At 37.4% G+C, this 11,954-nt stretch overlaps 1 protein-coding gene across 2 annotated transcripts; it reads right to left on the bottom strand.

Annotated features, from left to right (window-relative positions):
• Positions 1–272: 272 nt before the first annotated feature.
• Positions 273–4,995, bottom strand: LOC122078693 (protein WVD2-like 7). 2 transcript variants are annotated; one of them, XM_042644791.1, is made up of 9 exons: positions 4,717–4,772; positions 4,472–4,561; positions 3,633–4,193; positions 2,729–3,550; positions 2,555–2,613; positions 2,343–2,417; positions 1,057–1,159; positions 868–930; positions 273–528 (listed from the first exon to the last, which is right to left on the bottom strand). In XM_042644791.1, exons 2-9 carry the CDS (start codon positions 4,505–4,507, stop codon positions 370–372), a joined length of 1,878 nt encoding a protein of 625 aa, XP_042500725.1. In that variant the 5' UTR covers positions 4,508–4,561; positions 4,717–4,772; the 3' UTR covers positions 273–369. The 2 variants fall into 2 exon arrangements, with proteins under 2 accessions (XP_042500725.1, XP_042500724.1); XM_042644790.1 differs by lacking the exon at positions 4,472–4,561 and having other exon boundaries at positions 274–528; positions 4,717–4,995.
• Positions 4,996–11,954: the final 6,959 nt, after the last annotated feature.

Here is an 11,954-nt window from a genome sequence, read left to right as displayed (position 1 = left end):
AAATTTGACCATAATAGCATGTTTGTAATTATTGATTTCTTTGTTCAAAAGTGAATTTTCATTATTGTACTCTCCAGGAATAGAAGTGTTTGTCAAACGTTGTTTCTGTTCTTTTCCTGTTCTAAAGCCATTTCTGAAATAGTTTTACCAAACGCTGTTTCTGTTCCGCCAGAGTGTCTTCACAGCATGGAATCGAAAAAGAACACTTCTGTAAAAGAACCACTCTCCAGGAATAGAAGTGTTATCAAACGGCCCCTAAGGGAGCACAACTGAGAATTATTTTAACATAAGAAGCTGACCTAATACTCTTATTGAGGCACTCTAAATGAGTAACCATCATTAAATTAAAAAAAAAAGAAAGAAATTCTGTTAGCATATATTTATGAGGAGTATTGGAGCATCACAATATAGAGGTACCTTCTTAATCTGATTCTTTCCTGACCCTGTTGCACGATAAAAGTCTGGCATTGGCTTTGCCTTGAAGCTGAAGCTTTGATGCAGTTTGTTAAGCTCATTTTCAGCCTTTTCCTGCATAACATGAAGATAGCCATTGACATGAGGTTCCAAATTGCATTGTAGCCCCACAGGTACTGATTAATAAAAAGACCAATCTGAGCTTCTATGTTTAAAGAAGAAAACACTCATGTTAAATATAGAAGCATAATCAACTTTTATGAGTAAATTTGGTCAACTCGCTAAATGATTTAAGAAAATAATAATAAAAATAAAATAAAATTTTGGGAGAGCGTCATGTATATGATGGTTCAACTTAGCTTGGTCCCATAAAGCTTGCCTGATTCCCCAGAAGACAATTAAAAGGTATCCTGGCCAGATTAAAATAAAATTTGTAGAGGAGAGAATGACAACCTTAGGCTTCTTTTGAAGCTGCACGTTCAGTGCCCCCTCTGCATTGAATTTATTCTCCAGTTTCTGAGAGTGGGGGGAAAAAAATAAAAGGACCAGGAAGTAAGAAAGGAGCAAAATATCAGTTGTCTCGTGAAAATACAACCCACTTAAATAATAATAAAGTGAAAAAGAATCTTGATAAGGCCTTGCCTCCTTTCTTTTTGCAGCTCTTTCATCAGTTCTGAAGCTAAATGGAGAAGATACAGTCGGCGACCGCGTTATGCCTCCACCGGCGCTCAAAGACTTCGAATGACTGCCAGACAAGAAGTTGTAGAAAATCCAAATTTGTTTTTAAGGAAATGGCAGATAAACAGAGTAAAGAGAATATGGCTAACTTTTTCCTTTTGTGTGTGTGTGGAGACAAGGCAGGCATTACACAAGCTAGGGGCCAAGAGGGTTTTGGCCTCTGGAGTTTGAACCATGATTTCAGCACCTACAGGCCGTCAACAGCTCTGGAGTCTGGACTTGATTATTCAAGTTTTTAAATGCCTTCTGAACTAAATCTCTGAGGCCAAAAATGACCCATTTAAATGATCCTAAACATCTGGTCTATACATTTTCCAGGGTGTCCCAATTATATGGCAAAAATTTTTGATAACTTCAACACCAAGTTGACCATTGTAAGGGAGCATAATGTTTAGAGATGCTGATCATCATTTATAATCTGAACTTTCATTTGCAATAGTGTGCATGAATTGTACAAACATATATCTTCTATCATCATCAGATAACTATTTGTTCTAAAGGCCAGTGGAATTTCTTTTTTCCTGGGTGGGGCTGTCGACAAGCTGGATATTGCCCAACTCAATCTGGATTCTGTTGAATATTAGAAACATATTTGACCTGATTATGTTTTAAGATATAATATAAGAACCATAGCTCAGTAGTAAGCTGGTGTAACCATGCAAGTCACACTTCGAAGGGTCCCAGGAATGGATTGGGGTTGGTCATTACCCTTGGCATCTTTTTGCATGAAGTGGATGCCCCCCTCAACCAAACCCGGTCATTCACACTGGTGGCCAGAATTTACATAAAAATTTTAGGAGTTAACTAAAGATCAGAAAGGGTATCTTTGCGATGTATTGCGTCTCTTTTATATGCCCATTTAGTTGGGATAAGATTGAGTATGTAGGTCTAATACTGTTTTCTGTGTTTTTGTTAATTTAATCAGATAAACAATCTGATCCCACTTTTTGGATAGCTAATGGGAGACAAATACAGAAATGTTTCATATCTGATGGATTAAATTGGAGCGGATACAATATCTGCTCTCTATCTCACCCATTTATGACCCTACTCCTGGAACTGGAAGGTCATTTCCTTCTCAGGCTTGGAAATAGGCATCAGCAAGTTGCAAATTGTTTCTTTTGTCTTCGTTCAAATGTTTCAAAGTGAGTGCCCTATGGTGATATAAGTAATTAGGTTGCGCAACTTACTCCGTGGAGAGAGAGTGCCATGTTGCACCCACTTTACTGCATCCAGAGGATGTGAAACCAAGTTCTGTTCTGGTACTGTAAAGAATGAAGAAAAATGTAATTATATAAAGTGACAAAATTTCATGCTTGCAGTACAAACTAGTATGTGAGAAAATTCTTCAACTTTATGAGACACATATGTATGGAATCTCTCAATTTAGTGAAGCACATACCTTTTTTGCTCTGACTGAGGAGTAACAGAAGGATTCTTTGGCAAACCATTCACAGATGCCTGCAATATGCAAATTAAGATGATTTAGACAAGCATCACTAGTCTTGCCTATTATGAAGAGCACTTGAAGTAGACAGGGTAGGAGAGTGGCATGTTGAGAGGGAAAATTAAGCACCATGGTTGGGGTTCTTAGAGGAGTTGGACAGTGCTTAGAGGTCGACACACTTCCAGATCCCCTTGAATCTGCAATCTTTTTCTGAGCTGAAGATGTTTTGTTAGTTTCACCAGCGCCAGATGGAGCATTAATTGACATATGGAGTGATTTTGGAGTTGAACACTTTTTATTCACCAAGTCACTTGCAAATTTTTTACTGTTTGGAGTGGCATTTTCCTTTCTGGAATGAACAGTTGAGGATTTGTCAGGGGAAGATGGAAGCTTTAATGCTCTACCGTAAACTGATGGCTTTGAGGAAGAAACAAATGATTTTGTCTTAGTAGCTGAAGCCACCGTCTCCTGATTAGCAGCAAAATTAATCGATGTATGGAGTGATTTTGGAGTTGGGCACTTCTTATTCCCTGGATCTCTTACGGACTTTTTACTGTTTGGAGTGGGATTATTTCCCTTTCTGGAATGAAGAGGAGTTGTCAATTTGGCAGTTGGAGATTGAAGCTCTGATGCCCTTCGGTAAGCCGATGGCTTTGAGGAAGAAAGTGCTGGGTTTGTCTTGGTAGCTGAAGCCAAATTCTCTTGATTGGAAGCAAAATTAATCGACATATGGAGTGATTTTGGAGTTGGGAACTTCTTCTGCACTGGATCTCTTGCGGACTTCTTATTGTTTGGAGTGGCTAGATTTTCCTTTCTGGAAGGAATAGTAGTTGTTGATTTGGCCGGAGAAGATGAAAGCATTCGTTCCCTGCTGTAAGCTGATGGTTTCAAGGACGATGCCATTGGTTTTGCATTGGTTGTTGAAGTCAAACTCTCCGGCCTAGCAGCAACCTTCAATTGACAGAAATAAAGGAAATTGGGATCATAGGGTGAAGATTGAAGAACAGAAATCTGGAAAATAAGTAACATTCACCTCTGAATGTGTCTGATTCATTTGGATGGTTCCACTAGGCTCCACCTCAGTAAGCATGTTACGGTTCCCAACATCAGCAAGCTGTGATGATTCAACCACTAGAGAGTTCTTCTCAAGAACCTGGTCTTCTATTACTGGATCTACTACTTCCACCTTATTTGATACCATGCGATCCATTTCAAAAATGGAATTACGTCTGCTTGAATCAATGATGAAACCTTCCTCCATGTTGGGGACTGTGGCTTGCCGTGGCTCATCAACAGCCACATGGTCATCACATTTTTCCATCTGTGAATCCAGGGCAGGATTGCTGTGAACTCCATCTTGGGTTTCTGGTTGAGGAGTAGAACCAGCAGCTGCTTCTGCCTTCTTAGCTGCAACTTTCTTGTAATGGGCTTCAAAATAAGCTTTTTTCTGAGCGACTGAACCAGGCCTGGAGTATTTTTCTACGTCTTCTAAATACCGATTGTGAGAGAAGGATGACCATTTCTCCCAAGCTAAGGACTCTGATAAGAACCTTCCGAAAGAAACCGATCCTGCAAGTGCATGCATCGGATTCCCCTGTAGCACAAAAATTTCACTGATTTTCACAACGTACAACAGACTTTGGATAAATTTATGCAATGATGTAAACACGAGAGAAAATTGCAGAGAAGTTTGTTTGAACTTCAAACTAAAAATAAGACAGAAAGAATAGTCATCCGTGACAAGAAAACCTCAAAATGTAACCCAAAGCAAGTGAAAAGGATCAACCCCCCCTAAAATGTGAATTTCAATAACCATAGAACGGAGCTTGAAGCAAAAAAAAAAAAAAAAGGAGAAACAAAAGCAGATCATACCGGGGCATCAAAATCAGGAGAGAAGGCAAGAACCATAAGATTCGTTTTTTTGCACAAAAAACTAGAGTTTCAGTAAAAACCCTTGAAGCCCTGAACAAGAAATGAAAATGAGAAGAAACAAGACAAACTCTCTCAACATTTCTAGGCAATAAACGGGAACCCATTAAAGAAACTTGAAACGGAAACAATTGAAATGACATTTATTTTTCTGCAGTAACTGAAATTCTGAGTTCTTGGAAATTTACCTCTCTAGTTTCATGGGTAGTAGTATCAGAAGCCTGAGAGAAGGTAGTTTGCATGAGACAAGCAGATTCTCCCATACCTTCTTAGATTTAGAAACCTTAGTACTCTTGATTCCTTCTTCCCCTCCTTGAAAATTGAAAACCTCCAAGAACAGGAACACCTTACTTTGAAATTTGAATCACAATCTTGGATCCATGTCGTGCCCAGGTAGATCAAGAAGTAGACAAACCTGGTGAAGTGCAGAAAAAGGAAATCTTTTTTGGGGGAAATTTCTAGCTATTAAGATTTTGATTTAAGCGGGCTTTCATTATTGAGCTTTGAAAAGCTCTAATCTTTGGTTTCTTTATCAGTCCCACTACAGTTGTAGGGTCCCACATGTCTGACACTGTTTAAACTTTTAAAAACGCCTCAACGTCTATTTCCTTAACTTCGTTTACTTAAGAAATTCAAAAATTGGGGGAGCGTGCATTTGTTGTGGGGAACTCTCTTTATTATTATATAATAATAATATATAGACATAAGGAGTGAACAGTGGTTGTCGGCAGACCTGCATGGACTATGGATATAAATGGAATGCATATTAATATATGTGAGGGTATCTTTAAAGGGAAAAGATTCTTTCTTGACCCTAAAAAATAAATAAATGACTCTTTGAGCTGCCATGGATGGTATGCTAAGCATTGTCTCAGTCTATCTCTCTCCCCATTACCATGGTTTAAGAAATCAGAATTGCATCGATTGAATAGGCTGATTTGGATTGGAATCAATTGTGATCAATCCTAATTCTGACTATTTTGGAGTAGCCACTTCCAGGGTTTTTGGGACCGGATCACTGAGTTCTAGATCTGAGGGATTGATTTTAAGATTTTTTGAGATCGGTTTTGGTCAATTGGAAAGAACTAATTCAACCTCTAAATTTTAATTTGGAATCCTTACTTCAAATATGAAATGAACGAACTTTCTGCCCTTCATAGACCTTCTTTATATGTCGCATCTCATTGGTGGACTCCTCTGTTGTTTGCTAAGAGAATTCTCTCAATTGGATGAATTAAGTGACATGTGGCTAATCTAGATCATGATTTCTTTATCCAACAGTCACAAAAATCATGCATATGGCAATGTCGTATAAGAAAGATTTGTAGCACTAGTATATATGAACTTTTTTTCTTTAATTATAGCCTTTTTTATAACATTTTTCCTAGACTTTTCATCCAATGGGAGGAAAAATAATCTTGATTAATCTGAATTTGAACAATAAAAGAAAGGAAACCGACAAACTTCCCTCGATTATAATACGACCTTTTTTTTTCTCAAGTTTTTGTTGAATATTCACACACACGAGAGAACTTTGTTTGATTGTTCGTCTTTGATATGCATTCTCATAATAGATTCTGGATCTAGATTGCATTAGGAAACTGACTCTTCTTTATTTTTTCTCTTCAAAATCTATTCTGAAAATGCATACCAAACTCAACCTACACACGTTTATACATACAGAGATATTACCATCCCTGATGTTACCATAATCTTGTAATACAATATACCCCCTCCCCCACCCCTCAGCCTTTACTCCAAAGTGAGCCATCCCTATTATACGAGGAAGGCAACATTCTATCAGTTTCAATGTGACAACCTGAGGTTACATCAAACAAGAATTTTTTTTTTTTTCTCCCCTTAAAAACATTCTTTCCCGTGGTGCTTTATTAACTCTTTTCCCATGTAGCTTTATTATTGTTTAGTGTTTCTTTTCAAACAAAAATTATGGCAATTAAAAATGATATCTTAGAGAGATATGCAAAGGCCAAAGGGTTGTTGGAACAGAGGGGAGAAACAGTTTTTAGACAACATGATCTTTGACAGGGTGGGAGATTACGGACAAATTTAACCACCAACCAACCAGAGGTTCCACCATCTCCATCCTCGCCGCATCAAGGGAATGAGAGAGAGAGAGTTGGTAACGTTTTTTTCTGATCGTTAGTACCAGAAAACCTCACTTTGAAGTTTGAACTGCCTACCAGTCCTCTCCCCTTCCGTGTACCACCTCCCTTTTACTCTCTCAAAGCTAACGGTCAAAACCCACCACCAAAATATGGCAAAATATTGTGTATATAAAAAAGGGTAATTTTCAACGCCACCCCCTGGAGAATGCCAATATTATAGGAACACCACATCTCTTTCACCAAATTAGACTCAGACCCCCTACCGTCAGTCTCTGTTAAAGAATATACTATATATGCTGATGTCAACTATTATATTTTATTTTAAATACCAAAATGCCCTTACTAAAGTAAACGTAAAATACCTAAAATGTCTATGTAATAAGCCCCTCCAGGAACTTGCGGCGAGGAGGTGACCCATGATGGTGGCATCGTTGGAGAGGCCGACGGTGACGATGAAGGCATGGGCATGTTTGTTTCCATCACCGGCAACAACGGCATCAGCGACGGACGGTGACAACAGGCTCGCGGCAACCAGTAGCAGACTTAATCAAGTCTCGATTTGTTTAATCCAAGCAAGATTTTTTTTATTCTGCAACAGTTATTCTTTATGGGTCTGCCTTAAAATGTTCAAATCGGTGGTTTATCAGGGCAATTCTCTACTCGAGGAAGCAGAGATATACCCTCAGAACCAGAAAATCGACATGACAAAAAAGGAAGTCAGAATCTCTCACTTCTCACATCCGAGTGAGAGGTGTCCACCACTCGCAGTTCTTCATACTATTGCTGGAGTCGAAAGCTATCGAGTGAGAAATTTGCACACCTCTCGTTTAAGAGAGAACAAGGTACAACCAACTCAAAGCAAAAATCAGCTCATCGGAAGAAACTCACAGTAACAAACCCGAGAGGGTTTTGAACTTCACTGGAACTGTAAACCCTCAAATTAACATATGAGTTCTGACAGTTCTAGTGAATTAAGTAGTTGCTTCTGGATTAGCTGTATCAGAAGAAACTCATTGTAATTTAACTCTTTCAATCGGTGTCAGGATTTATCGGTGTTTGTATGAAATCGAGGGTTTCTTTACGGTGGGAAATATGTTGGATCCTCTTGGTGTATGCGGATTTCATCAGTGCAGACCTTCAATTTTCATACCTGAGTTCTTTGGTCTGGACACAATTGATAATCAGTTTCACTCCACCAAATATGCAGATTTCATCCATGCGGCACTGGAATATCTCTGAATTTGAGTTGCAACCAGTTCTCCGGTGAAATCCCACCTGAGTTCTTTGGTCTTGACAAGCTCGGCATTCTGGACTTTTTTTTTTTAAAACACACAAGTTGGCCTCACGGTTCAGACTTCTGTGTGTGTGTGTGTGGCCTCACGGTTCAAACTTCTGAGTGAGAAAGAGAGAGAGAGAGAGAGAGAGAGAGAATCTTGTCCACGACACTTGGGGTTCCGAACACCGTCGATCCTCTGAATTCGCTCTAGAGACACGCTCGTCCTGGCTATCCGATAGGAGCATGATACTCGCCACGNCTCACGGTTCAGACTTCTGTGTGTGTGTGTGTGTGTGTGTGTGTGTGTGAGAGAGAGAGAGAGAGAGAGAGAGAGAGAGAGAGAGAGAGAGAGAGAGAGAGAGAGACTCCACCGGAGAAGAAGCTAGAACCACCAACAGCTGCTGTTGCGGACGGTCGGTGCGAAGTAACTTAGGTACAATATGTTTTATTATTTATTTTAATTAAAAGGGTAAAAATGTCATTTTAAATCCTTACTTAATGGAGACTGACGGTAGGGGGTCTGAGTCTAATTTGGTGAAAAAGAGGGGGTGTTCTTATAATATTGGCATTCTCCAGGGGGTGGCGCTGTAAATTACCCTTAATTTTAATAACCTGGTAAAAAGTCCTTAGGTGTTTGAAATGCTGCTCCACTGAATCAGAAAAAATTTATCCCAAAATATATATATATATATATATATATGTCTATGACGGTGTTTATAGAAAACGCCACCCAAAAGCTATCATATTCATCGTCGTAAAAGAACTACGACGTTTTTTGTAACCACACACGTAAAATCTCTTCGACAACGTTTATGAATAAACGAGCCACTAAAAGATTATATACAACGGCGTTTATCATAACACCGCTATCATATTACATCCGCCTTTATAGGAAGGAACTCCAACGTTCTTTACTTATGAACGCAAATGCATATAGGAGCATTTATTGCTAAACGCTGCTAAATAATATATTTTTTTTTTTTAATAAATGAACATATAGTGGCGTGTGTTAATAAACACCGCTACAAGAAATATTTTTATTTTAAAACAAAAGACCTATAGTTAATGAACGCCACTAAATGTTTTTTTTTTACATATTATTTTTATTTATCTTATTATGTAACTTGTTGAAGAAAATGCTTACATTCTTTGTTCTCATTTTGGATATGAATAAATAATTAATAGATTTTCACAAGACCATACACAAGAATCTGATAAATGGCTATCTATTCTCTAGAAAAGTTTAGTTGGAACAAAGCAAGTAACAAACCAGATTGTTATCATGGAGACAAAAAAAAAACCACATAGTTAAAACTCTATTTAACAAGAAATCTATAGCTCATAGGCTCGCAATAACATAGTATCATAATAAGTTTTTCAAAATAAAGGTTCACACATCAAGGTGGATAAACATCCTCTGCAGGGAGGTTCTCACGCAGTGAGGTGTGGCGAAGCTCCTGGTGACGACACGTGGCCTAATTGGATCAAACGGCTGAGAATCGTTGACCCATTTCACGCGTTGCCCCGATCCAGTTCTTGCAAAATTGCCTAATCCTCTCCCTTCCATTTCACTTCCATCGAGCATCTAAGGTTTTTCCATTTCCATTTTCTTCCCTCTCTTCCCTTGTGATGATCGACCAGCAATGAAGTTGCCCTCTCTTGCGGAGTGATGAAGCATCTTCGTGCCATTTGTTAGAGACTAGGTTTCGATTTGCTTCCTCATAGAGACCAACGGCCACCCTTCTCTGTAGGGAAACCTCAACCAAATCTTCCTACTGCCCTCTGTGTAAGTTAAAAAAAAAAATGCTTATCAAGAAGCAAAACAAAGAAAAAGAAAATAGCTCCATTTTCCATCTCCATTCTTGTTTGCCTTTAATTTTGAGGTGCATAGAGCAATCTTCCCCTATTCATCGATTTTACTCCCTGTGAATTATGCACAATCTTCCCCTGTTCATCGATTTTACTCCCTGTGAAGCTTTTATTATTATTATTATTATTATTATTATTATTATTATTATTATTACTTTTTAATGTTTTTCGGTCTATTTTCTGTTGAGATCTTTGCTTTATGCAGCTTCTCAGTTTCATATTCTTCATATTTCGTCTAGTTTTAAGAGTCTTCAGCATTCTCTTTGAAGTTTCAGAAGTGGAGAGACTTTGAAGTTTTGGGTAATGGAAGAAATGATTAAAAAAAAATCTGGGATATTATTATAGAAATCACTAGTGACCAATGAATTGCCATTTGTTAGGGATGAATTTCCCACTGTAATTGTATTGGTGAGGGCATCCTTATGAGTTGATTCATAATTGCATTGACACTTTTTTACTTTGCTCTAAACATTGTACCCTCATTTACATTATGTTGAGAATGATTTTTTTTTTCATTAATATGAATATTATTGCTCTATGTTTATTGGAATTTCAATTATGTGATATTTGGATATTATCTTGTTCTAATTGTTTTAGATTGTTGGGTGAATCTTTAACTCAAAATGAAAAATCTAGTTAACTTCTCATTAAAGATCTATCCGAAGAAACTTTATCTACATGTAAAAGACAAAATCCATAAGTACCTGGAAAAATAAAAAATACTAGTCAAATTCCTGTTAAAGAACTATAAAAATTTCAAACATTTCACTAGTAAGTTTCTATTTTTGAGTTTTATTATATAAGTATGTTATTAGTTGGTTTCTATTTTTGAGTTTTATTATATAAGGATGTTACCAGATTCCAAAATGGTTTAACGTCTCATTCAATTTCGGACCACATTCGAAATTTTATGGATAAGTTTGGAACCCTTCTTAGTTCTTATGCTTGCTTCATGGGCCCAAGCCCAACTGAAACGTGAGTTTGAAAAATATAGAATGGGCTACCCTAACATTTCCCTCTTAAATGCTTGCTTGTTGGGCGCCCACAGATAAACAATAAAGTCTCTATTCCTATAAGCTCCGTTTGCTTGCAAGGGGAATTTACAGGGAAGAGAAGTGAAATTTTTATACTTAAAAAAAGAAATGTTTATAATCATTACCCCATGTGATTCAATGTGATTATATAAACTACTTGATTTTTTTAACCATATTTGGTAATGATACATTTTACATGTAATTTTATAACCAAATATGAAATGATTTAAAGTAATGATATAGTCACATGGGGTAATGATTACATATATTTTTTCTTTTAAGTATGAAAATTTCACTTCCCTTCCCTTTATTTTTCCTTGCAACCAAACATAGTCATAGTAGACAACGGTGTTGGGAATTGCCTTTAAACTTGAAGGTATCAAAACAGCCCTACAATGATAGCTTCATAAACAAGGATTGCAAGAAGCAGATGGATCCACTTAGGAGGGCTTACCTCAATCAAATAAACATCAATTGGCACTAGATCAAAAACTTATATTTAGGCTGCGTTTGGTTGCAAGTGAAATGAGATGGGAAGGGAAGGGAAGTGAAGTAAAGTGAAGGGAAGTGAAGAGATTTTTTTTTTTCCCTTTTGAGTCGTTTGGTTGCAACAGAAGTGAAGTGAAATTAATTTACCATAGTTGTTTGGTTGGATGTAAAATTGATGTAAACCGAATGTAAAATTTTAAAAAACTAATAATCCAACCAAACTCCTCAAAAGAGATGGGGGGAGGGGGGAGAGTACTTTTCAATCCAGAAGCCACCCAGCTCCTCAAAATTTATGTTGGTTCTGTGTATCAGGTCATTCAAGGTTTGTACCAAATTAAACCAAATGTCATCAAATATTATGTTCTATCACTAGCCAAAATAAACCATTTTATTCTATATATCAAATGAATGCAACATAAATAAATATTTAAAATAATATAAAAGATGATTACAAAGAAAATAGGATCACAAGTGATAACGACTGAAAGGCTCATTTCTAAAGGTCTTTTGGTCAAAACAAACTCAAATGAGTCACATGAGAGAGAGAGAGAGAGAGAGAGAGAGAGAGAGAGAGAGAGTCATGAGCGGGGTGAGAGTCGTGAGAGTGGGAAAGATCGTGAGAATAGGGGTTT

Source organism: Macadamia integrifolia, chromosome 5 (genome assembly GCF_013358625.1).
Source record: "Macadamia integrifolia cultivar HAES 741 chromosome 5, SCU_Mint_v3, whole genome shotgun sequence".
NCBI classification, from domain to species: domain Eukaryota; kingdom Viridiplantae; phylum Streptophyta; class Magnoliopsida; order Proteales; family Proteaceae; genus Macadamia; species Macadamia integrifolia.
The sequence above is the reverse complement of the archived record's forward strand: the minus strand, read 5'-3'. Positions and strand labels throughout refer to the sequence as shown.

What these genes read in the sequence shown, in the direction of transcription:
- LOC122078693 (XM_042644790.1), bottom strand. Translation starts at nt 4,791, where the DNA reads ATGGGAGAATCTGCTTGTCTCATGCAAACTACCTTCTCTCAGGCTTCT. An exon ending in CTACCCATGAAACTAGAGAG is followed by an intron (nt 4,194 to 4,716) that starts GTAAATTTCCAA and finishes TTTGTGCTACAG; the next exon opens with GGGAATCCGATGCATGCACT. An exon ending in CTCTAAGAACCCCAACCATG is followed by an intron (nt 2,614 to 2,728) that starts GTGCTTAATTTT and finishes TGCATATTGCAG; the next exon opens with GCATCTGTGAATGGTTTGCC.